The 25000-nt window shown below is 44.9% G+C and overlaps 1 protein-coding gene across 1 annotated transcript in view; it reads right to left on the bottom strand.

The window, feature by feature from the left end:
- LOC311342917 (multivesicular body subunit 12B-like) overlaps positions 1 to 21643 on the bottom strand; it is a 33372-nt gene extending 11729 nt beyond the window's left edge. The window contains exons 1-7 of the mRNA XM_084467761.1: positions 21564 to 21643; positions 20286 to 20396; positions 15259 to 15354; positions 13711 to 13801; positions 12370 to 12499; positions 11807 to 11908; positions 6606 to 6673 (exon numbers count right to left, since the gene is read on the bottom strand). Of these exons, the coding sequence (XP_084323887.1) occupies positions 6606 to 6673; positions 11807 to 11908; positions 12370 to 12499; positions 13711 to 13801; positions 15259 to 15354; positions 20286 to 20387 (589 nt within the window). The 5' untranslated portion in view covers positions 20388 to 20396; positions 21564 to 21643. The remainder of the gene's footprint in view (positions 1 to 6605; positions 6674 to 11806; positions 11909 to 12369; positions 12500 to 13710; positions 13802 to 15258; positions 15355 to 20285; positions 20397 to 21563) is intronic.
- Between the last annotated feature and the right edge of the window lie 3357 nt (positions 21644 to 25000).

Here is a 25000-nt window from a genome sequence, read left to right as displayed (position 1 = left end):
TAAACATAGACATTACATTAGATAGTTAATTAATTCATGTAATATTATTATAACAACTGCACTGCTACTACTACTACTACTACTACTACTACTACTACTACTACTACTACTACTTTGAATAATATGTCATTGCTACAGATAAAGAACTGACACTCACTCTGACTCTGACTAACTACTGGGTTTGTTCATTAACAAATGCATCTCATTAAAAGACGAAAATACAATAAATATTTTTGTTTTAAGTTTTGTGTGTAGGACGTATGAGGTGAGTGTTTAGAAGAGCATTCCCCTCATTTCTCCATCTGTGACAAGTGGTCCTTGAAAGGAGCCAGGGCCCCTGTAGGGCCTCGTTGGGTCCTGGCCCACAGTGCGTCCTGAGAGCGGGCACAGGCAGCGACCCCCCCACGGTGATTTGGCCCCACACTCTCCTCCTGTCAACATACCTAAAGGAGCCCTGCGATTCACCCCCGTTCCCCCTGCAGCCCACACGCGCTACGGCAGGGAAGTAAGGCTGTAGGCTAGCTAATGCTACGTGCTAACGCTAAAATGCCAATGCTGAACATAATTATGTTTCCGTTGTATAGTTTAACTCTTGACAATTACTCACATACACTCCATGTGAGCATTGTCAATGGTTAAACTATAGGATTCAAATAAAGAACGTTAACACGTGAACTATATACCAAAGACAAACGTCCACATATTCCACGACTGTCGCTTTTCTTGTTTTGTTGAAACAGCACAAGTGCCCGTACAATACTGCCCACGCGTTAGCATTAATGGGAGAGCTATTCTTGAACACAGCCACTGCGAGCCCTCGTGAAATTAAATGGACAATAAGACTTTAATCAGCCGCACAATGTGTTCTCAGACGCTGCCATGGCACCACCACCGATCCCCAGCTGTGGTTGCTAGTAAATGCACGGTTAGAGTGTGTGTGTGTGTGTGTGTGTGTGTCAGTGTGTGTGTGTGTGTGTGTGTGTGTGTGTGTGTGTGTGTGTGTGTGTGTGTGCGTGTAAATGGGGTATACGCCTCTCTGGACAAGTGTAAAAGCTGGCAGAGGGTTGACAGTAAATTGCATGTGCCGGATGGGACACAGCAGAAGGCACAATTACACAAATCCCCTCTTAATTAGCGGTTCTGTGGGCAAACTAACGCGTAATGATGTGAGGGATGTGGCGAGCCCCAGAAATCCTAACAAGAAACACTCGGCAACACTCAGCTGGGGGTCACGTGCCCCCTCCTCCCTCCTCCTCCCCTCACACACAGAGGGGGGGAGGGGAGGGGAGGGGAGGGGAGGGGAGGGCCGGGGTGTGTGTGATGCATGATGTATATGTGCAGAGGGAGGGTCCATCCCCTGCTGCCCAGTGCTCTCTGAACCGCCCCCCCCCCCCCCCCCCCCCACCCCCCCCCCTCCCCCGGCCTGCGGGCCCCGGGGTGGAAGCGGCCGCGGCAGCAGGTCTCTGGGTGCCGTTGTTATTGAGTTCTCGGGGCGACCCAGTACCGGGTCCATGTAAAGTGGCACCTCACACAGTGAATAATGAACTGTGCCAGAGCGGAAGCAAGGAGGGGGGGGGGGGGGGGGGGGGGGTGGTGGTGACAGCCAAAGAGGCCTCCCTGGCAGCCGCTAACCTGGGTATCCACCAATTCATCATCCCCCAGAACCAATCTACCAATGCCGTGTAACCATTTGTCATTAATTATGCTAATAAGGACACCATCTCTTTCTATCCGGATGGAGCAGGCGAGTGATATTGGTGCGAGGCGTTTCATATCTACGTGTGTGGTCCGGGTTGGTGGAGGTGGTGGTGGAGGTGGTGGAGGTGCTGGTGGAGGTGTTGGTGGAGGTGCTGGTGGAGGAGGGAATGGTGGAGGTGGTGGTGGTGGTGGTGGTGCAGGTGGAGGTGGTGGGGTTGCGGTTAGCGTAAAGAGAATGACTGCACAATAGAGTAGAGTTCAATGTTAGACCCACAAGAAATAAACATAGGATTCAAAACCACAAGGAAACCGTTTGGTGACTGCACCGCTGCTTTCGGGCCTCCACACGTAACAAAAGCCCCTTGTTTTCCTGAAGACGCCCCCACTGTCTGCAGCAGACCCTGGGGCTCTGCTCTGGGCCAGCCCCCCTGTTCCACACACCTTCTGGAAGCCCCAGATGCCCTGTCTCCAAAAGGACTATATTTCCAGGATCTCATTGTGTTTCTAAATCACTCTACAGTATGTATTAGAAGATCATTAATTACAAACCTAACTAGTCAGCAGAGCCATTAAAAGATATTTAAGGCATATTTGACCATAAATCTCCTTAAACTATATTTAATGACTGGGTTTTTCTCTTTTTTCTTTTGGGGTGTGAAATATTTTTTTATCAAGTTGTAATTAGATGTGTGATAACAAAGCCCCGCTGTACATGGGGCAAATGAGGCGGCGGCGACAGGGCCATCCATTGAGAGGGTCCACGTCTGGACCCTCGCACTAATAGAACATCAGCGCCGTCCCAGCGATGGATGCCGAACCGTGAGGGATGAGACTTCACCGTCCAGCCTGGCCTGCAGATTGGAACTGCTTTCTCTTTTTTTCTTGCGTTCTTAATGAGATCCACGGCGCAATTTGGAGCCGAAACCCAGAAAGGCCATCGTAATGGAGGGGGTTTAAACTCTTACTGTACTGAGACTGATACTGGAACCTAGATTGCTGCATGGTTGCGTTAAATGTGATGGGGCTTTCTGTTGGATGTGAACCCACCAAAATATAACATTCAAATGTTAAGTTTCAAAGTTTGAACTATGCTGTGTTTTTGTCTGCACACACACTAGTGTATCACAATGTCAAATGGCTCTCAACATTGTTTGCATCTGTCCAACATTTTTATAACCATTCAAATTTAAAACTTCAAAAGGTGATGCATGTTTCAGAGCTTTCTCCAGCGCCCTTATGCGAGCGCTGGCATCACTTCAAACGTCAACATCGCTTTCTGAGAAAACGCCTGCTCCGTCTCAGAGCGACAGAACGGCCGTAAATCAGCACCTCCCTCATAACACCTCCATCAATGATTCATCCAGCCGTTTAGCGGATGCAGAACCCAGCGTTAGGAGAGTCGTGGTGTGGAACCCGGGCTGCAGTGGCACCGCAACACCACTGCTGAGTAATATAATCAGCCACCAGAGCAGAGAGAGCCAGAAAGCAAGGGAGGAGAGAGGAGAGAGAGAGCGGGAGGGACAACTTAACACAATAATAACTTCAGGGATACTCTGCCGTCCAGGGCTGTGTTTTTTTTTTCTCTCTTTTTTAATCCTTCAGCCTAAAGAGAAGTGCCTCATGCGAAAATATACCTATGGTCCCCACGGTTGCCGTGGCGACGCCTGAGCATCGGAGATCCATCAGGCGTGGAGATAAGCAGCAGAGGCGGCGGCGGTGGCGGCGGCGGCGGCGGCTAGCCCCGGCCTCCTCACGCCCGCCTGGCCGCTGAACATCACGGGGGCGGAGATAAGATGGAACTTTTGTTTGAAACCTGATGAGAAGCCTCTTAATGAAAGTGCCGGGCCAAAAATAATCTTTTTTCTTCTGTGTGAGTCAATCAAAAAAACGTGTCGATGGAGGGTGTGTGGGGCAGGGGGATGGGGGGAGGGTAGAGGGGGGGGAGTGGTGGGGGGGGGGGGGGGGGGTGTGGCGGGGCGGCAGGAGAGAAAGAAAGAAAGAAAAGTAATTTTGCATAATCAGCGAGCGCCATCTGGAACAATTAACCAAATTCCACAGAACTCAGAGGATCAGTCATATTGGCTTATTAAAGATCCAGAATTATACAAGTAATAAATCCTTGCAAAGAGGAGCCGTGCCGCTGCCTGTCATGACTATTTTAACTTCAAATACAGTGGAATATTTGATAAGGCAGAAAAGAGGAGATTAATATATGCAAATTATGTCGAGCATTTAAAAGCCCCCCCAACAACTGTCTCTCTTTTTTTTTTCCTTCTCTTATTACGGGGGCTTTATGTTTTATTCATACACCAACTCACCTGTCATTTCATAAGCTATAATATTATGGGGGTATTATTAAACAGCATAAAGTGGTGGTTTAATTGGAAAGCTCTGTTGCATTTTCCAATTATTTGCAGCAAATTAAAAGCAGATGCACATAGTTTAATAGCAATTCTTATATTGTTCTCAAAAATAGAAGAAAAATCATTGTCATCCTGCCAGGATGTTTTGCAAACCCGAGTCTTCCGCTCTTCCCCCCTCTCCCCCCCCCTCAGAAAGATGAACTGTCTAGCGGCTGTTAATTGAAGTTCTTTTAATGGATAGGGAAATAATTGCTCTTCATATTACGTTAGATCGGTGGGGGCCAATGTCAGGATTTCTTTTTGATTAATGCAATAGATATGTTAATGTATTACTTATTATTAGGTTTACTCTTTTTATCAGCAGGACATCTGCCAGATCCTATATGTCGTTGACAAGGCAATAACGAAGGGCGGCACCGGGCTCAACATAATACTGTACATTGTTATCGGGATACTGTACATCGGCACAATGAACAATTTGATCCGTGCAAACAAAAACAATTTTAAAAGTAGGAGTTCAGCGGTAATTACACCGCGGCGTCACCTGCTGCTCTGTCAGTAAATAGACAACAGGCCTAATTGGCAAAACAACTTGTCGGGGATCAAACAAATTCAGACCAAAAAAAAAAAAAGAAGAAATCCCATAACTCTTCAAATGAGCCCAACTGTCAAGTGAGTGAGGGCGGCTGCACAAATACACGTGAATTAGTTTTTAATATTCTGGTAATAAATGTCAAGGCACCTGCGCATCACGCCTGAACATGATGTGACTGCGGATGACAGATTTGCCAGACATGTTGCCTCTCCGACCGCGACTCCCTTCTCTTTCCGCGTGCGTGTGTGTTGGGCTTTTTTGTTTTGTTGCAAAGTGACGGAAGGTTTAATCAAGGAAGCAGGCAATTCATCAATCCTAAAGAAGGTGCCTGTACTACCCTGACAGAGCGCACATGGTTTTAGACCAACTCGAACCTGGCCAGCTGTCAAGCACACACACATACACACACACACACACACACACAGCCGCACACACACATGCACACACGCAGCCGCACACACACACACATTCACATGCAGTCGCACTCACACAGACACACTCTCATTCAATGGTGCGTGCGCACACACACACACACACACACACACACACACTCTCATTCAATGGTGCACACACACACACACACACACACACATACACACACACACACACACGCACACACACGTACCAAGCTAACAATTAACACAAATAGGCTCTCTTTTACAGGCTCACACGTAGTCTGCAGGCCATCACATTGTTAATGAAGGGTTGTTACATCCACTCAGGTTCTCACTGTGGGGCCCAATGTTGACTAGTCACACCAAGTCAGGCTGTTAAGGAAGTAGGGCTAACTTTTTCAGAACAATAGAAACTTAAAATACGGCTCCCACACGGTCACAAACACACACACACACACACACACACACACACACACACACACCAACAAGCATGCACACACACTTAATATGTCCAGGTCAAATTGGAATACCATGAACCAGTCTGCTACTTATTAATGAAATGAACATGATGAATGAAATGAAACGATGAACAAAATTTACTTTCTACATAAACTTTCTCACTATGGGATAATAGAGTTTCATGAAAGAAAGCTCAAGATCAAAACAACTAATAATAATAATAATAATAATAATAACCATAATAATAAACCAATCAATACGATTAATCTCGGTGGAGTTCTGCAGCGGGGCATTAACTACAATCGGGCGTCGTGTGGCAGATGCCCAGCCACCGGGCTGTGGCGTACTCACTGAACACCGTACAGTCTGTCACCGAGCGACACCAGCCCAGCGCTCTGGCCTCCGCTCGCAGAGCAGGAGGAGCCATCGCCACATGGTGTCTCTCTCCAGCTGAACAACAACTGTTCGCCTCATTTAGCTTGTCTGGAGCTCTCCCTCTCCCTCCCGCCCCTCCTACATCTCCCTCCCTCCCTCCCTCCCTCCCTCCCTCCCTCGCTCAGCCAACTCCTGACTGCACAGGGCTGGTCCGGAATAGCTAGAAGACCCCGCTCCCAGAACAATACTTTTTTTGTGTGTGTTTGTAAAAGAAAAAGGAAGGCCGGGGGAACCTTGACTTCAGACAGGAGGAGAGGATCTGCTCGTCTCGGATGCAGAGCGCGTGGTTTGAAACGTAAGTCTGTCTGTGCGGCGGCGGCGGCGGCGGCGGCGGTGGCGGGGGCTGACGAATTATCGTTGACTGGGCGCTAAATGTTCTCCTGAGCAGGAACGCTGAACTTCTGCTGAGCCGCCTTCACTCAGATACGCATCTGTGGTGAAATCTGGAGGTGCTACCGGATGCTGTCATCCCTCCCAGGTTCCGTCTGTCCGCGCCAGCAGACAGGCCGCTTGATAAAGTCACAGCTCCATGTCGCCGAGCGGGCTGCGGCTAGGCTGATTGGTTCACTGTTCAAACTTCAAATGAGTTTGAACAGAATTGATTGAAGGTACATTATGGTGTTTCCCGCAGAGTCGGTAGAGGATGAGGAAAGTTCTTACCTGACAAGGTGTAGGACGCGCTGGTCTGATGCTCAATGTGTGGCCTGGTAGCGGCGCCCGCAGCCGGGCTGTTGAGGCGGACGCAAACAGACAAAGCGATATGGCGCGTGCTCATTTTCTTCTCTTGAGGAAACAATGCAACTATGTGACCAACATAGGGGTAAAAATGTAAATGATATGAAAAAAATGTACACATAATTATTCATATTGTCAGGCGAGATTCTTACCATTTGTTACCAGCAGCTTTACCAGTAAAATGACGGGCTGAATGTTATAAAGGTAAAACCAAATACAAAATAAATCAAGATATTGTGTTTTTTTTTACTGAGGAGTAATTGCAGAGGAGGGTCTGTCTTCACCATAAACATTTTCCTTCATCTGTATTACAGTAGAAGAAAAAAATACCCTGAAAGGCATTTGGAGATAAAAAAAAGCAGATACTATTGATATCCTCATCAATCCCCCCCCCCCATCATGATTCACACCCTGTGACTCAACCCCGCTGATCAATAAATCCACAGCGAGCAAGACAACAACACTGAGAGCTTTAAGAGGGTCTGCATAATGTCACTCGCTGGCGGTAATCTACACTCTGCGATTGGGCACGGAGGAAAACACTGTCTGAAAAGATGATGCAACGTATTCACAAGCCGCGTTAGGCTGGGGACACCGCCGGAGACTCAGTACGCCCAGACCGGCGGAGCGGCTAAACCACGCTTCAGATGATCTCCCAGAGAAATAAAAGAAAAGAGGGTTTTATAAAGTTTGAGCAAAGTTCGCTGGCGGATATAAAACATGTCTTTGCTATGTCAACTCCCTTTTTTTTTAATGGGGAAAGGTAAAATGTCAGCTTTGCATATTCCGGTAGTTGTGACTTTCTTCACCTTATCTCTTTGGGATGAGATAAATAAATGAAATAACTTCCATCAAGAGCCATAAAACACGATCCCTGACAGCTTGTGGTATTTATGAGCCTGGGTCTCAAACTCAGATTTATTTGCGATGAATAGGTCGACTTCCCTCTCTCCTCATTTGCATCGGCACTTGGCCATGTTAAGCGTAGGCCAATGGTGAATTTTTAAAAGGCTGGCATCAATCTTGCGTAAATGGCTGCCTCATCTGAGGAAGACCTCGCAGAAAGGTGGGTTCCCTTCCTAGGAGCGAAAGGTAGTGCTACTTGTGAACTAGATGAACTAGAGGCCTATTTAGGGTAGGAATAGTCCAGGTGTTTACATAGTAAACCATTGGTGGGTGCTCCCCTGTTGTCTTTAATGGTGGTTTCTTCAGCACTTTGGTCCACCAACTGCTGTTTTAAGTGTACAATAATGAACTTGAACTGCTATATCATTGAAGAACACACGTAAAATAAACATATTTACAAGTTGTATTACATTCCATATAGCGTAACTTCAATTGTTCAAACTAGCAAAGGCAGTTGAAGTGAAACCGTGAATCTGGAGACGTGGAAACTAAAACACTTCTCTGCTCAGCCTCCGTAGGGCTACAATGCCCATCTGGCAGAAACAAAAAACTGTCTCAATCCAAATGTGTTGATTCCTAAATACAATTTCAGCAGCACTGGGTGAGGGTAACATATGGCAAATCAATTACAAGACTAATTCCTGAAACAAAAAACATGGCAAGTGCATTCCTAATCAAGAGGAGTGCCTGAGCTGCTGTAAGTTTTGACAACAATTAATCCTCATTCCCGGCAAGGAAGGCCATATTGACACATATTTCTAATTTGAATATTCAATTATAACGTGGTGCACCTCATCAAATTACCACAGAACCGGGAACATGGCCTAAAAGATTTAAGTAATTACAACTCTGATAAGGAAGTCGTTTAGTCCCATAAAGGCTGTACCATGATTTAAAATTCAATTAATCGGGCTGTGCGAACCAAGGAGGACTGTTCAGACATTGGTCAAGTGTTTGTCTATCGTTGCGACGCGATACTTTTCCATCTAATGTTTCAACCAGTCAAATAAGATGGATTCATTCTTAGATTGGTGAAACAGAGGATGACGGTTTACGGATTCACACAAAGAGAAACCTGGTTTGAGACACGAGTGTTGAGACTCAGGGGATAGTCAGGGGAGGGGAGGAGATGAGGACAGGAGTAGAGGGAGAGGGAGTAGCAACACAGACGACGATGTGAGAGATAGAGTAGCTGGGAGATAAAGAGGGAGAGGGAGAGCAGGAGAGAGAGAGAGAGAGAGAGAGAGAGAGAGAGAGTGTGTGCTGGGATTGCTTGTTTTGACACATCTCGCCCCTTCCCGTGACAACGACTCTACGCCGCCCTCCATGTGCCAAGTGTGCTGCTTTGTGGGTGCTGCTTTCCCACCCATCATTACACTGCGTTAAGATGGTGGGTGTCAGGTGTTGAAAAGACGGCCTTTTCTGAAGACGCCGGTGGTGGATCCTCCGGTGCCTCTGAGCACATCAGACCCGTCTTGATCACCATTTTTGATTCGGCGGCGTTGGCGTCGTTTAGCTTGCTGTGGCGTTGTTAGAAAACGACAAAATAATGAAGGAGTAAACTCCGTCTCTTACTGTACATTTAGCCTGTCAGACGGCGCGCCGACAGTCAAACACACACACACACACACACACACACACACAGGGAGCTTTCTTTACTCCTCGCCCCCCTCCCCGAGGGTGTGGGAGTGTTGTGGTGCGGAGGTTGAGGCAGCGGGGAATGACGGGAGACACAATAGCTCACAGGGTGCGCCGCCGAACAGTCACATGAGGCAGGGCCATGCAAGATGCATAGATATGCCAAAGCCGTGCTGATGACTTTTCTATCATACAGACGCAAGCGCACACACACACACGCACACACACACGCACACGCGCACACACACACACACGCACACACACACTCATGCACACACACGTGCACACACATAGTTTTGGGTGTTTGGGTGTTTTTATCAGCCAAACATTTGATAAAAAAGGCGTCACTTGTTTACAGAACGTTCTTGTTTCAAGAGAAACGTCAAAACCTTGATTCTGAGCCAGAGAGAAAAAAAATTGCAATATTAGCACAAGGCTAATTTATGCTACGAGTCGCCGTAGAGGTTGAATATCTTCCTCAGTTATGACAAGACAAATGGCGCGGTTGGCCATGTGGTACGTTAAAGGACAGTTGAACAGAACAACCCTTTTTTGTTTTTATGGGAAGATGATATTTGGTGTTGCATTTCTCAAACACATACACATCGAAAAAAAAAACTGTAGATTACTTCAGTGTTGCCGAAATGTTTGTTGGTTTATTGTATTGCTTTGATATTAGTTCCCACAAAGAATATGAAAACATTTCTGGGCGCAATAAACTCCAGATCAGGACCGGGCCTGCACGCCCCAGGCCACTTCAAATCTGAGAGGGCTCACCGTTGGCCTCAGAATGATAAGGCTCATTAAAAATGTACACATTATTGACTGTATTTAAAAACATCTTTCCCTCTGAACTGCAAATGGTACTTAAATTTAAGAGCGCTACTCTCCAGTGGCCATAAAGTTGTTATAGATCGCCCCAAGGAGACTTTTTCTTTATGGTGAACGATCACATTTGAATAAAGACCTGCCCTGCCACACTACAGTGACAGTCTAGTATCGACCGCCGTAGTTACCTCCCGGAGCCCTCAGTCACAACCTGTGCATGCCCAGGCCAGTGGGGAAAGAATCAGAGCAAACTGTAACTGAGCAGGAAGAATGCAGATGCAGAAGGAAAATAAAAATTTTCATCCAGGCTAGCAAGGAGTATCTCCTGGCCACAGCCTTCCCCTTAGTTTTTTTCTGAGCATTAAAGATGTTAAGGAGTAAAAAAATAAGAAGAAGGCTTTAGCTGGCATGAATTTGAATATTAATTCCAAAAAGAAAAAAGAAAAAAGGGGAGCGTATGATCTCAGCAGGCATCGGGCGAGGGGGCTGGCGGGGGCTGGCGGGGGCTGGAGGTGGGTGGGTTTGCTTAGAGGTGCAATTTATTCCATCCCCCCCCCCCCCCGACCTCGCAACAACATGAACGTGAGGCTTCCAAAGGAGCAGAGGATTACTGGGTACTGAGGGGGCGTGCTGCCTACCAGCTCGGACCGTCTCCCATAGCCAAACACCCAAGTTCACAAATCAACAGTTCTACGAAAATCATCTTCTCTTTGAACTTGTGGTTCTTCTTCTAATCTCTCAGCTCTCATCCAGCTGATTTGCCCGTGTTTGAACAGTGGTTCAGCAGAGTCCATAAACATGCTCTATCTCACCTCAACCATCTCCTGCTTTGGCTTGTGCTCTGAAGAACGTCTTTCCTTTTCATATTTTGACTCCCGACCTGACGGGAGTTTCTGACGGGAGATTCCTACTTCTGTCTGAACCAACCGGTACCCATGCCAAAACCTCTCCCTCTCCCTCTCCCTCTCTCTCTCTCCCCCTCCATCTCTCCCTTCTTCTCTCCCTCCCTCCCTCCCTCCCTCTGCAGTGCCACCGCCACACCTAAGGAGTCTCAATTGTTTATTTACAATTTGCCGTGGAAATCCCCCAGCCCTGTGCGATGGGATAAATAATGGAGCTGTTTGATCTGGATGCGCTACAAAGGCCTGCAAGTTCTCGCTGAGCCCTAGGCTGAGCAACATGGAACAAGTGTGCCCGTGCATGTGCGTGTGTGTGTGTGTGTGTGTGTGTGTGTGTGTGTGTGTGTGTGTGTGTGTGTGTGTGTTTGTGTGTGTGTGCACAGAGAGTTAGAAGGGCCTCTGAGTGAGCTCTCCTCCCTTCCTCTGCATCTGTGTCTCCCTCTCCAGGCCATGCAGCTCTTCCTCCTCCTTCCTCTTCCTCCCCCCCCCCCCCCCTCCCCTGCCCCCCCAACCCCCCTCCTCCTGTCCCGGTACCGCCTCCAGGGAGCTCTGCACGAATCTGAGGAGTTTAGCCCTCATTGAACCCTGCCTCTCGTTGAGGGGTCCCTCGTCTCGTCCTCCCATCTCCTCACTGCGCCCCTGCCACCGGTGTCTGGTCCAGGCGCAACCTTTTACAGCGGATCACCCCCGAAGAGGGCCAGAGCAATACCTGTGTCAGGGCTGCTCTGGGTGCCATTAAACCGACACATTATATTGGAAGGGGGAAATATGAGACTGAGGGAACCGGCGCAACAACAGAAGGGACACGGAGAGAAGGAGAAGAGAAGAGGTTAATCTGTCGCCCTTTATTCTTACCTTGCTGCGCTGGTTTGGGTTTTATTGGCGATGGAAGGCAAGCCCCTCTGTGTCGGAGGAAGATCTCCGGCACTGTACCATATGCTCATATTGTTCATCTCACTGTGGGAAACACACATCTGACTGTTAATCCCAGCAACATCACATGGTTGAGAATTTCATCATCCAATTTATGTAATTTGGCGGGCACCTTTCAACAGCGTTTAACAATACTGGGAGGGAATTCATTCTGAGCATGGGTGGGACCAGTGGGAGTGGAACCCCTAACCCTTGTATGTTGTACATCCTTGCACTTAAAAATAGTAATATGGGGAATAGGTTAACCAAGCAATTTTTAGTGCTTGGCACTTGGTTCTATGAACATCCTTACTTACTGACAGCGATATGTTTTTTCTCTTTCTTCTGACAAATGTACTTATTGTAAGTCGCTTTGGATAAAAGTGTCTGATAAATATGTCTGCCCTAAATGTATATATAAGTTTGGTCCAAGACCATGCAGAAACAATGCTATTTGGACATTGCTTGAATGATGGAAGAGACGTAATCAAGGACCAACCACTCACCCGATACACGTGTAGTCGGTACGGGGGAGCTTGGACCGGCCCATGACCTGGATGTCATAGAGAACCGTCTGGGCCAAAGCACGCGGGCTAACCTTCACACAGAGCCTCTTCTTCCTCAGTGCAGGCTCCTCTAACGAGGCAGGGGCACAGATGCACCAATCAGACAACGTTTTGCGTGATGATGAAGATGAAGGTCTTTTTCAACATGCCCCTGATCGTCTCTTCTGGGATTCATCGCTGCCTTGAATCTCTAATTCTGCCTCCTGAATCGATTTAGTATTACCTACTTATTCCATGTGCTAGTTTGTCCAGAAGCAGGTAAGGGCGGGGCCCCTCGTTCAATTGGGCTGTAGACAGGATGGCTGAATATGGGATTGAACCTAGACACTGGGACTAGGACTCAAACCCCCTAGCCGCGACGCTATCCCGTATGGAATCTAATATGTTACAATATATTTGCTGGATGACTTGCTTGGATTAAAAGAAAATAGCCACAGAATCCACGTGCATTATTATAAACTTAATCATTTTAGTAGGTAAAAATGACAGCGGCAAGTGAACCCTCCATCAGCCATAGTGCACAACAGGGATTTTAAAGCTGGATATTCCAGATAGGATCTCATACATAATGTCAGAGGGATACATTAAACATGGATTCACACAAAGTAATAAAACATTAAATTACACCATGGCCAAACAAAACAATCTCTTTTGTTCGTTCTGGTACAAAAACACAAAACATTGCCGTGCCATATATTGCATTTGTGCAGTGCTCATTTATTTCCTTTGCAGCGCCAGGAAGTGTAGTGCAAATGCGTGATAATAAAAATAATAAATAATCTGTCCTTACTCCCCGCACCAAAATATTATTACGTTTCCAAGGCATGGATGAGGACGGGCAGCAGCAGGAGGAGGAGTGTGAATACATAGCACTCAAAAAGCACTAAAGCATTGGGGAATGCATTTCATTAATATTAGATAACCCCTATCCACTCGTCCTCTCCTCAAATAAATACATAAATAAATAAGCCCCTCATAAAGAAAAGCACAGCTCCAGCTGAGATAAACAATGACTCATGATTCTCTTCCCTCTTGTACCTCCGGGGCAAAATGTTTATTTTATTCCCACAGACTACCATAAATTAAGCTAACCTGCACCAATAAAACATTCACTATCTCAAGCAAAGCTGCCCTGAAGGACTGCAACCATAAGCTTATTCCAGAGTCAGAACACAGCAGACAAAAGAAACGCAGCTCAGAATCTGAAAGGCAGAAATGTGGTTGTGCTTGTGTTGTTTTGTGTTGTTTGTGATGTTTGTGATGTTTGTGATGTTTGCTTACTGGTGTCCAACGTTTCCAGGACGGGTGTGAAGCCCGCTGGCATGGCGTCTCGGAGGTCAATCAACTTCATGTCCACAACAACACTGTCTTGCTTTGCTCCGAGGGAGGAAAAGAGAGAGAGAGAGAGAGAGAGAGAGAGAGAGAGAGAGAGAGAGAGAGAGAGAGAGAGAGAGAGAGAGAGAGAGAGAGAGAGAGAGAGAGAGAGAGAGGTATTATTTAAAGTGATATCCATAAACGTCCAAATTAAATATATAAGTTCTAAACAGTGTAACGTATGATGGTAACATTCATAAAACTGTTTCTAAATAGTACATTGCAATAATATACTTTTTACAACCTTGTGGAAACTCTATTTTTAATTAATCACGTCTTAAACTGAAAGGCCAACTTACATTCTTAAGTGGCCTTCAGTTTATTTCAATTGTATTTATAGTTTTTATATAGACTTAGAAGGAATATGGATACATGTCACTTGCGTTGCATGGAACAGTACCGTAGCTCCGGCATTCTTTCATTCTTCCATATTTTACTATAAATATTCAGAATAGTTTTCCATCATAATGTGACAAAGGAAGGCACCTCTCCCGACCTAGAGCGCCAGGAATCACAACTTATTTACTCGCTTCCCATATATCCAGGGGCTAATTCTGCTGAATCTGTTTTTGTCGTACACAATTAGAATTGAGGCGTCATTGATTGGCAGACAAAATAGCCTTTGTTGATGGCTCTGTCATGTTACATCTGTGTCAGAACATTGAAAACAATGCCGACACAAATAAAAAAAAAAACATACACAGGTAATGGAGGGAGGCTATTGGTTGAGTTGTATTCTTAACAGAGAGAGAGACCATGAGGTAAATAAGGTATTATAAAGGATATGAAAGACCATAAAAGAAGAACAATTATTAATTGTTAATATCATTGCTGCCTGTTCATGCTCAAATTATGTACACAAAAAAATCCAGTGATTTAGTTGATACTATATTACATTTTATAGTTTAGTATTATGACTGACATATGGGTAATTGAATCTAGTGGGCAATATACAGATTAATAAATTATTATTACTGAGATAATTATATATAGGCATAGATGGATCTTGCATCATTAGATGCAACATATAAATAGCAACCTTAACCAAATGGGCTTTAATGTGTAATTTCCATTAAGAGAGACTAGTTAAACTGAAATAAAAATATAATCACTTGAGATATCATCCCTGAGGAATCCCAGGTTACAATTTTAAACCCTCTATGTAGGCTGTACATTTATTGAATTGGAATCCTTTATGTATTACTTCATGAATAACAACCAATACTTCTCAGGAGGATACAAAACGCGAAAAAGTTAAATTCCACAAATGTGTTATTTTCTAAGTAGGGAGCGGAAATTTGAAGACATAACACTTTTGTTTTAGCGCTGGGTTCCCATATTTCAGATCCTGACATGACTTTCAGCCCTTGCAGAAGCAAAACACCAAACCCCACCATACAGGTGTTGGAGATACGCTGTTGCTGGGAGAAAGAAGAAGTTTCCATCTGCACATACGTTTTTTCTGGTGAAACAGAGATAGCGGGTGACCTTGGATTTGAATAAGCCGTCCTTCCACAGGTCTGCGTCGCCGCCATCTGTTGTTTGTGCAACCTATGTGAAAAAACAGAAGAAGAGGAGAAAAAAGAGAAGGCAACACAAGGAGAAAAAACTGCGGTGCATAAGGTGGGATAAAGTTAATGTATGTGCGCCACGAGCATGTTGCTTTCCTGCCTTTTCTCCTACCATACGCTAGACTTAATTAAGGCTTGCCAGCACCACTGCTCCATCTCATTAGTGCTCTGTGTGGGTAAAGGAGTCTCAGCCTCCACCAAAAAAGGTGGCTAAAAATACTGTCCCCCAGGGGCCAGGCTGATTAAAGATGCCCGACAAAGATCTGCTCTAATAAGGAAAAAAATCCCAAACTTGGGTTTTTTTTGCTTCTGTGGGAAAGCAGGGATTATATTTGGCATGAATATGAAGAAGATCTTAAAACTCTATCGTATCCGCTGAGCATCTGCTAAAAAGAGTCACATCTTGTTTGGGGTCTGTCATTTGTTTGTGTTGACTTCGAAGCCACCAGCAAACACAACCGACGATAAAGTGAACAATACAAATATATTACACCTGAAAATAATGTGCCCTTGAGCAACACCAACCCCTGTTTGTCGTTTGTCTTTGTTGCGTCAATGGAGGTGGGGATGTAGAGAGAATATAGCTCATTGATAGCACGTTTAGTGATTGCAATTTGCGAGTCAAACTAAAGGTCTCATGCATCATTCCTCAAGAATGACAAAGCAAAAACATATCCTGCCCTCGGATCCACAAAGAGACTCCTCCATCGTTTTAGCAAATACGCCCGGCTGGGACGTCACGTTCCATTGGCCATCACGGGCCAATCACCTAAATAACTGCCAGGCTTATTTTCTAAGGGGATCTTTTACAAAGAGGAGTCAATCTAATGAGGTTCATTCAAATGAAGAAGTCATGGATCTCCGCACCCACCCACACACATTACTACCCCCCCTGCTTGACAATAATGATGAATGACCCCCACAGTGTCTGGGTATTGCAGGGGGGGATTCATGGCATGGAGAGACTCATGCAAAACCACCACTGACTAGATGGGATGAGCAGGAGAGGAGGGGTGGGTGGGGGATGCAGGGGGAGAGAGAGGAAGATGGATAGATAACACAGAGAGAGAGATAGAGAGAGAGAGAGAGAGAGAGAGAGAGAGAGAGAGAGAGAGAGAGAGAGAGAGAGAGAGAGTGAGAGAGAGACAGAGACATACAGAGGGAGGCAGAGAGAAAGATAAAGGCAGTGAGACTCAAAAAAGGGAGAGAGAGAAAGAGGGAAGAAAAGAGAGAGAGATTGCAGGCTCCCCCAATGGGAGCGCGGTGAAAGGCGTCCCAGAAGGAAACCAATACATCATCAGCCTCCCTCTCTCCCCTACAAGACAAGCCGTCTCGGCCACTTTTTCCAGGTCAGTAGCCAGCGCATCCTGTCAGAGTAAACAAAGGGCTGGCTGGGTGAAACCTAAAGTCAAGTTGAGGGCTAACGAGGGCACGGTCCTCTGAAGAGGCACCTCAGGCATCATCCTGCCAGCGCGCGGGCAACCAAGGTGCGACGCGGCTCGCATGCGAATCACCCACCAACTGCTCAGCCGCCGCCCCGAGGCACCGGCTCAAAATCAACCGGGAAAAAAAATGTAATAAATAAAAGGTAGGGACGGGGAGACGGGGAGGGGGGGATGGTGAGGGGGCGCCTGTGTTTACAAGTCCTTTTCCTTTTTTTTTTTTTGTTACTATCGAGATGACTACAACGCTGAAGGACAACAAGATACACTCTGAGAAAAAAAAAGAAAGGGAAGATGTTGAGGCGTCGAGCGATGATGGCGCGAGGGCAGGGCTCTATGCATATTCGCAGACGGGCCATCTAACCCTGAGTTCCTGGACTGCTACGTTGAAGGAGATCCAAAGACTAGCTCTAGGACAAAGTGTTTAAGGAGGATCACGTCGAGGAAGAATTCGTGTCTGTGCCTAGTAGGCACACTCCCTCTTCTGGTAATATCACAAGGAACTGTGATGAATAACTGTAGCACTGATGGCACTTCTGCACTAAAGCAGCTAGCCTGGTACAGTGCCCATAGCATCTGATCTGACCTGTAGCTCCTTATGGTCCTTCTGCAGTACAGCAACTAGCCCACTACACTACACATAGCATCTGTGGACGGACGCGTGTTTTTTTGTTTTTTTTGCGAGTTTTTTTTTTGAGAGTTGGCAGCTCTGGGCCCTTCTGCAGTACAGCAGCTAGCCCGCTACGCTACACATAGCATCTGACCTGTAGCTCCTTATGGGCCTTCTGCAGTACAGCAGCTAGCCCGCTACGGTACCCATAGCATCTGACCTGTAGCTCCTTATTGCCCTCAATCAGAACCCATTTGAGCAGAAAATAAAGTCCCGGACGCAAAACATATTAAATGGTTGATAGACTCAAATAGAGAGATCATTGGTTGGTTACTTTAGAAAGCAACTTATTTTAAAGTATATCCAACATAAATGCAACTACAGTATACACCTACATTAATTGAAATAAGACAGAAAATCTATATTTTTTAACAAGTTACATCATAAGAACATCCGAAAACCAATGAATCATCCCAAATAGTCTTTAGTAGAAGTGATAGCAGAGTATTGATGAGTATGCTTGGATGAGCACCATCCAACACCAGGCAGGGGAGAGACCAAATGTCATAACAAATCACATTCAGATCCCTAATAAGTACTTCTTCAAATAAACTTGTGTTATGGTAATTAATTCATGTCAAATACCCAGCTGGATTTAAATTATACACCCACACCCACACACACACACACACACACCCCTGTGCAGCCAGGGCGTGTGGGCTGTGTGGATGCAAGTCTGCCCGGGATGTTTGACGTGGGGAGGGGTGGTTGGCGATGGCTCGGGTGAGGCTCCATCCCAGTGGAGGGTGTTTGATCACAGCCTCTGCTCTCTAGTGTACAAACAACCTGCTTACGTTCAGAGATTTGATCACACTATAGCGGGCAGCAAAAGAGTGAATCAGCTGCCTTTATGCACTGTATTAAAAGTTATGGCTCAACATCTATTTCAATCTACATACACTCAATCCTTTAAGAAAATATGTAATGCAATATTGTTTTTCTGAAGCATATATATCCATATCTGTCCTTATATCGTAGAAGTTCATGCAGTCTTTTGCATCCACATTACTTTCTTGGTGGACAATATTAGGATCATATTTTATGGCTTAATTTATTAATATTTTCATTTTAATAAATACATTATTTAAAAATAGATATATTTATTTTGAATTTCTTTCAAAATGTATTATTAGCTTTGCCTATGTTTTGCTGGAGCTACAATGTTATCTAGTACACAAAACCACTGAGACTTAATAAGTAGGGCAGTTCTGTATCAAAATTGCCTGTAACTCCCTATCCATCTATGTTCTTCATCAGGTGCATAGAAATGGTAAAGAAGACCTTATTATACTACTGAGACAAAGGTATTGCACAACATTGTGTATGGTAAAATGTGATCCATAAGGTCTTATTCATTGTATCTGTCATCGCTTAACATGTTTCAGGTTTTAATGCGGCACGTTTTGAGAGAAAAATAATCTCACACTTCCTTTGTGTAACACTTTTATTTTCACACCGTGGCCCTGCTTCACAGAGGTGTCATAGCAGGGTATACAGGGCTGGAGCTCATACCATTCATTCATCGCAGTGCTGGATTTAGGCATGCCAGCTTTCCAGCAGGCCTATCGACAAAACTAGTCGAGCACACATCCAATACCCATGCTGGGATTTTATCACCCTAACAGAAACAGATTGAATGTGGAGGCTAAGTAGTGTGCTATAGCGCTGTTTGTACCTGGATATTACACAAATGTGAACATGATTATTTACTAATTCCCTTCTTGATTTGAACATGACACACAAGAAAGTCAGATACAGGGCTTGAATGCAGAACCTAAATTATATTAATGTTGCATTGTGCCAAGAGTAAACGTGATTCATCAACAAACTCCGGCAAACACCAGTTTCCAACCACGTTTCCAAGTGTGTATTACAAGGGAACAATTGTGAACACACTTTTGTTCAAAGCCCTGCAGAACATGCACAGTGTTATGCACATCAAACTGCCACACATAGTGCAGAGCTGGAGCACAGAAGCAGGCAGGAAGTCTGGTGGGGAATCTCTTTGTTTGTCAGTCTACCATGTGGTGTGTGTTTAGCTTCCCTGCCAGTGGCTCCATTTCCATGCCAGCCTGCCATCATCTGCCAGCTTACAATAAACAGGGTTTGTAGGTCGGAGCACCATGGGAAATGAAGGAAAAAGAATGGAGGAGCAGGAGGAAGAGGAAGGGGGTTTAGGAAGCTCCTCTCCACACGTGGACCAGAGCCAGGACAGAGAAAATGATATGCATTCCATTTGGGGGACACTTTCACCCAACGCGTCTCACAATGCTGTTCGTAGACTTAGACGATTATAGCATTTGGTCAACGTTTACAGAGGTAACGTTCTCTTCATCTCCATCCCCACACCTCTACTTTCTACCATGACCCAGATATTTACTCTTTTATAACTTGTTGTGCTAGCGATACCATTTCCAATGAGTCTAAATGCAAAATGGCAGTTGAAAGCGATGGGCATCTGCTAAGGATCATTAAATCTTAGCCTCTGGTGAGTCTTGCAAACGAGTGTCTTAATATGAATAAATACATTTGGGAAGAGGAACTCTGATAATCATCAAAGTAAACTTAATAAATAAGTAATTTGATGTTGCTACTGAACAAATAGTAACCCTTTTGAATGCTGCCAACCATATGGCTGTGTTGGATTGTACAAATGTGTTCTTTGTGTTTTATTATGTCATTTAACGTGCACAAACACATGAATACATCAATTATTACAGAGCTGGATTCCTCAAATTACTACATCGCTGTAAAGCATATTTTTAACGCAGTGTTTGACTAGAAGGCCCGTCTACTCACAACTTGGAAGCCATCAGGGACCTTGTGCAGCGATGCGACCACCCCCACAGACCCAACGGGCTCTGGCAGGTCTGGGCTTCTGCTCGGATCCGTGTCAGACATACGGGGGGACTGTAAATACAGTAACCATACTTCAGCATTCCTATGCCTAATGCAATCAGAACATGAATGAATGTGCTGTAACGTGGCCAGGCAGTGTAGGACCGAGGGAGTCGGGTTTGATTTGCATATGTTTTACAAAAGAATAGAACATCCTTGCTGTTGGTGTAAGAAGCAATCACTCGTCATGTAGAGGTGAGGTTAATGTTAATGCCAGTTCTAAGTCAATTGAGGGAGAGTGAACACACAGGCTGCATCCTGGTGGTTCCCCCCTCACTAAGACTATTAGAACTCCACAGTAATGACTTCTGCCTTATTACGCTCCGGAAGAAAGAGGGGATTTCTAATCCTTGGCCCGATGATAAGTGAGACCAACGGCAAAAAAACATTTGGAGACCACTCCATGACTTCACCAAATACAAATTAGCAGAAGTGATCACATATTTGCAAGGAAATACCAATCAATTGCTATCTATTCCTGTCCAGGGGAATTTTAGCCTAATGGGTATGCAAGCCTTTAATAGGCTAAGTGGTTTTCCAAAGGTTCCTCTCCACTTTTATTAGATTACTTTAAAGCATCCAACTGACAAAGTTGCTGCACTTAATCTTGATGTTTACAGAATCTATTGCAATTAAGCTGATCAAATTAAAGGATAATTTATACAACAAACAATGATTTGTTAAGCAAAATGCTGGATAGTTTTACGAATTCAGACAAAACAGAAAAACAAAGGAGCAAGAATGAATGATACTTTTTGGAGCCTTAATTCTTAATTCTTCTATTATATAGGCCAAGAAGAAATCAACTATCAACTGGTGTCAAGCATATACGATAATTCCAAAATTAACGGTTAACATTATTCCTTCCACGATACATAAAAATAAATGAATGAATAAAATAAATGATGAAATAAAATGTTAATTTTACTTAGGTATAACAAAAATACCAAAAGATTTCCACATGTGAACACAAAAGATAAACAGCTTCGAAAGCAAATGAGGCAAATTATTAATGACAATATAAAGGGCCCTAGGTGGGAATACTGTGCTCCGACCAAATGAAGAAATGTCTGTTTTTATTTTGATTCAGATCTACGGATGAATGCAAATATTATGGTAAGCCCCCAACGTTACTCATATACATTGCACACACACTATTCAGCAAGAGGAGAAGCGTACTTATCGTTATTCTGTTGACTTTTAAATACCGTCTTGTTTGAAGTCAACAATCAACTTCTGATTTAGACCCTGGACTCTGAAACCTTTGCAGGGAAATGCTTCCGGGTTATTTGTGTCGCTTGAGCAAATATTAACTCTGCAGGTTCAACTCCCGCCTCTGTTCTATCGATGATGACGTCACGATAGTGTTTTAGAACAACGTCTTTGACGTCATATTATTGTTAATTGCTTGAACATATTAAATTAAATACAATCTCATCTCAAGTTTGGTTAAAAGCATTTGAGTTTTCTGACACATGTTGTTCTGTCACATGGACGGTAGCAGTGTTTTCTGTGCAATGGCATTCATGGGTTTAAATGGTTCTATGATGGCAGAAGAGTCGACCTTTACTATTGTAGTACATTGGTGGGGGAACACGCGCTATGGGTGCTGATTCACATGCAATACCTCCAGGGTAACATGTCTAGGTCTAATGTAAATCCAATTGTTACATTTCATTTCAAAGAAGACTAACATGTGGCGATAGTGGCTATACTGCTACCGTTTTAAAATGTGTTTCATTCATTCATTCATGCCCAGTCTGTAGATTATCAAACTACTTTATATTTATATATATATATACTTTATCTGACCTAAGCCTCATTATTATGCACATACAACAATTAAGTAAATTCATTGTAAAATACATGCATATCAAGAACATATACTTCACAATGTATGCAAATTTAGGTAATAATTGAGGTTAACATTGGCGGGCAGATTGAAAAATAATGCTAGACCTAATAGCTGAGTGTATCCTGTTTTCTTTTTCATTTTCTTTACAGATGTGCTCTGTTGTGATAGTCGACTGCTCGCTGTTGATCTCCAACCCGCTCTGCCATGGAGGCGTTGACATCCAGCTAATGCATTCATGCTCACCTTCTGCCGAAATCAAAGCACTGCGGAAAATTCTTCAGGTGTCAAAGCTCAAAAAGTAAAAGGGGAAAAAAACGCATCTGGCTGTGAGCAATGAAGCACCTGCTGAAGTAATCGTCTAATTATGGAATAGGTGAGGACAGACTCATTGGAAGTCTTGAGATATCAGCAACACATGCTAACAACTGTGAAAGCCATCAGCGATTGCAGTGTTTTTGAGGTGTGGTGAGGTGTGTGTTATGCATATGACAGACTGTTGTGTGTGTGTGTGTGTTGGGGGGGAGACACTAAACTCTTAACCCTTACTGGTTAATAGTTCACTTTAGGTCTCACCACACAGATAAGATCACCAAAGGCATGGGAATGCTTGCACACGTACATACACAAGAGACATGCACAAGCACACAAACACACACACACACACACACACACACACACACACACACTCACTAACAAACACACGCACACACACACACACACACACACACACACACACACACACACACACACACACACACACACACACACTAGATACACTTGAGCATGTCATTGTGAATTCAAAATACAATGCATGTTATGAGTTGTATCATATCTTTTCATGTTGCACTGAACGCTAAGGCTACCCCCAATAGCACAACAGCAGCATGAACCAAACAGCAGTATAATGCCATGGACTAAATTATGCCTCATGTGAATCTCTTCACACCCGACCGGTCGGAACAGCAAAAGGTTTTCTTTTCACGTGTAAAGGTCATTCAGTGTGGTTTGTAATGGGGCTGACACCCGTCTGGGGATGGAAGATGGAGATTTCCTGTGTTACCACCCCGAGAGTAATAATATCCCTATCTCAACTTGGGAAATCTACTCTGGCCCAATGTCCCCATCACCCGCATGAGCCTATTATGGGCTGTGTTGAAATCTGCAGGTCTCCTTTTCAGATATGACCCACGGTCCCCCCTCCCCTCCCTCGCCACTCTCTCCTCTTGTCTGTGCACATAAACAACCCCTGTGTCTCCTGAATAGCTTATAATAACACACTTTAAGGAGCCCGCGCTTACCGGCCCCACAGGACGCCGCTTCGCAAGGCTTTATAATATCCATGCTTTGTGCAATTAAAGGTCAGCTTGCTGTAGTCTCATCGCTGCCATGTCCCCTCCCCAACCCAGCAACAAAAACACAGCCAGACCCAGGGTGGCTTTTAATATGATTGGACTTGTTGTTTTGGTCATCGGTTTTATTTTCTTTGAATGAGCATTTAAGTTCATGGTGTATGACTCCATCTCCACACGGCACTCAGCTCAACTTTATAATTAGATGTTTTGATCGAAACAAAAGTTTTCCACAACAAAAAAAAACACTTTCAAATGTACCTTCTAATCAAATAATTTATTTCAAAATGTATTAGATGTGCATGTAAATTTTATATTTCCATTACAATGAGGTATAGCAATATATACACTGTGATATCAACTCGTACTCCCCAAGTTCACTGTGTCCAGTGAAAGTCACATGAAATTGTTAGCCTCCAGTGATGCGCGCAGTGACATTTTATACGGCCTCACCTTCGACCTGCCTCCGCATCTCTCTCCCTCATAATTGTAACCTGACATCACATGCATGGCCGTGCGCATGCACATGCACAATATGTCATAAAATAGTGTCATAAAAACACACACATAATGCATGGGCAAATAAATACCCGCACACTCAAACACACGCAACCGCCCACCCACACACACGTGCACGCACACACACACACACACACACACACGCGCGCGAGCGTCCCCCGTCTGGTGGAGAGTCTGGCCTGCTCCGACTGACTGCGCCTCAGTGCCCTTGTGCAGTGGTGAGCCAGTTGTGCCTTCCCCCATCGCTATGAATGCCACCATCTGGTGTGCCACGTGGACATCATAATCTCCCCTTAATTACATTAGCAGTGCAATCAGTTACTGCATTACAAGGCCGGGCGAAGAGCTTTTAAATCTTGGAGGAAATCATAAATAATTGCACTAAGTACCCGGTGCCAGATGTGCGTGCCAACTTGGCTGGCATGAGATAAATAGTAACCTCGGCAACGGTGTTCAATATCGTATCAGCAAACATTTTTTGGACAGTCTCACCCCTGGCCACCCCCCCCCCCCACCACCTTGTCCTCTTGCTCCTGTTGCGCCGTCCCTTACGCTGTACTTTTATTCTTTGCCGTTTGGGTGCTTTCACCTTGAGAGCGATGAAGAGGTGGTGAGATGGTGGTGTGGGGCCGAGGCCACACGGAGAGGGACCTGTTGCTGCCCCACAGCAGCCTCACCCCCCGTTTAGAGCGTTTAGTAAACGGTGTGTAAGGAGCTCCACCGGTGAGTGCTTTCATGTAAATTCCGTATTCTGTATAAATACGTTTTTTTGTGCGTGAGATGGCGTGTGCATGTGTTTAACTGTCCGTTCATTCGAGTGAGGGTTTATCTGTCTCTGTGATGCGTGTGTGTGTGTGTGTGTGTGTGTGTGTGTGTGTGTGTGTGTGTGTGTG

The sequence above is a fragment of the Micromesistius poutassou genome (assembly GCF_964030765.1).
Source record: "Micromesistius poutassou genome assembly, chromosome: 5".
Lineage (NCBI taxonomy): Eukaryota > Metazoa > Chordata > Actinopteri > Gadiformes > Gadidae > Micromesistius > Micromesistius poutassou.
Note: the sequence above shows the minus strand (reverse complement) of the source record. Positions and strands in the feature narration are given on the sequence as shown.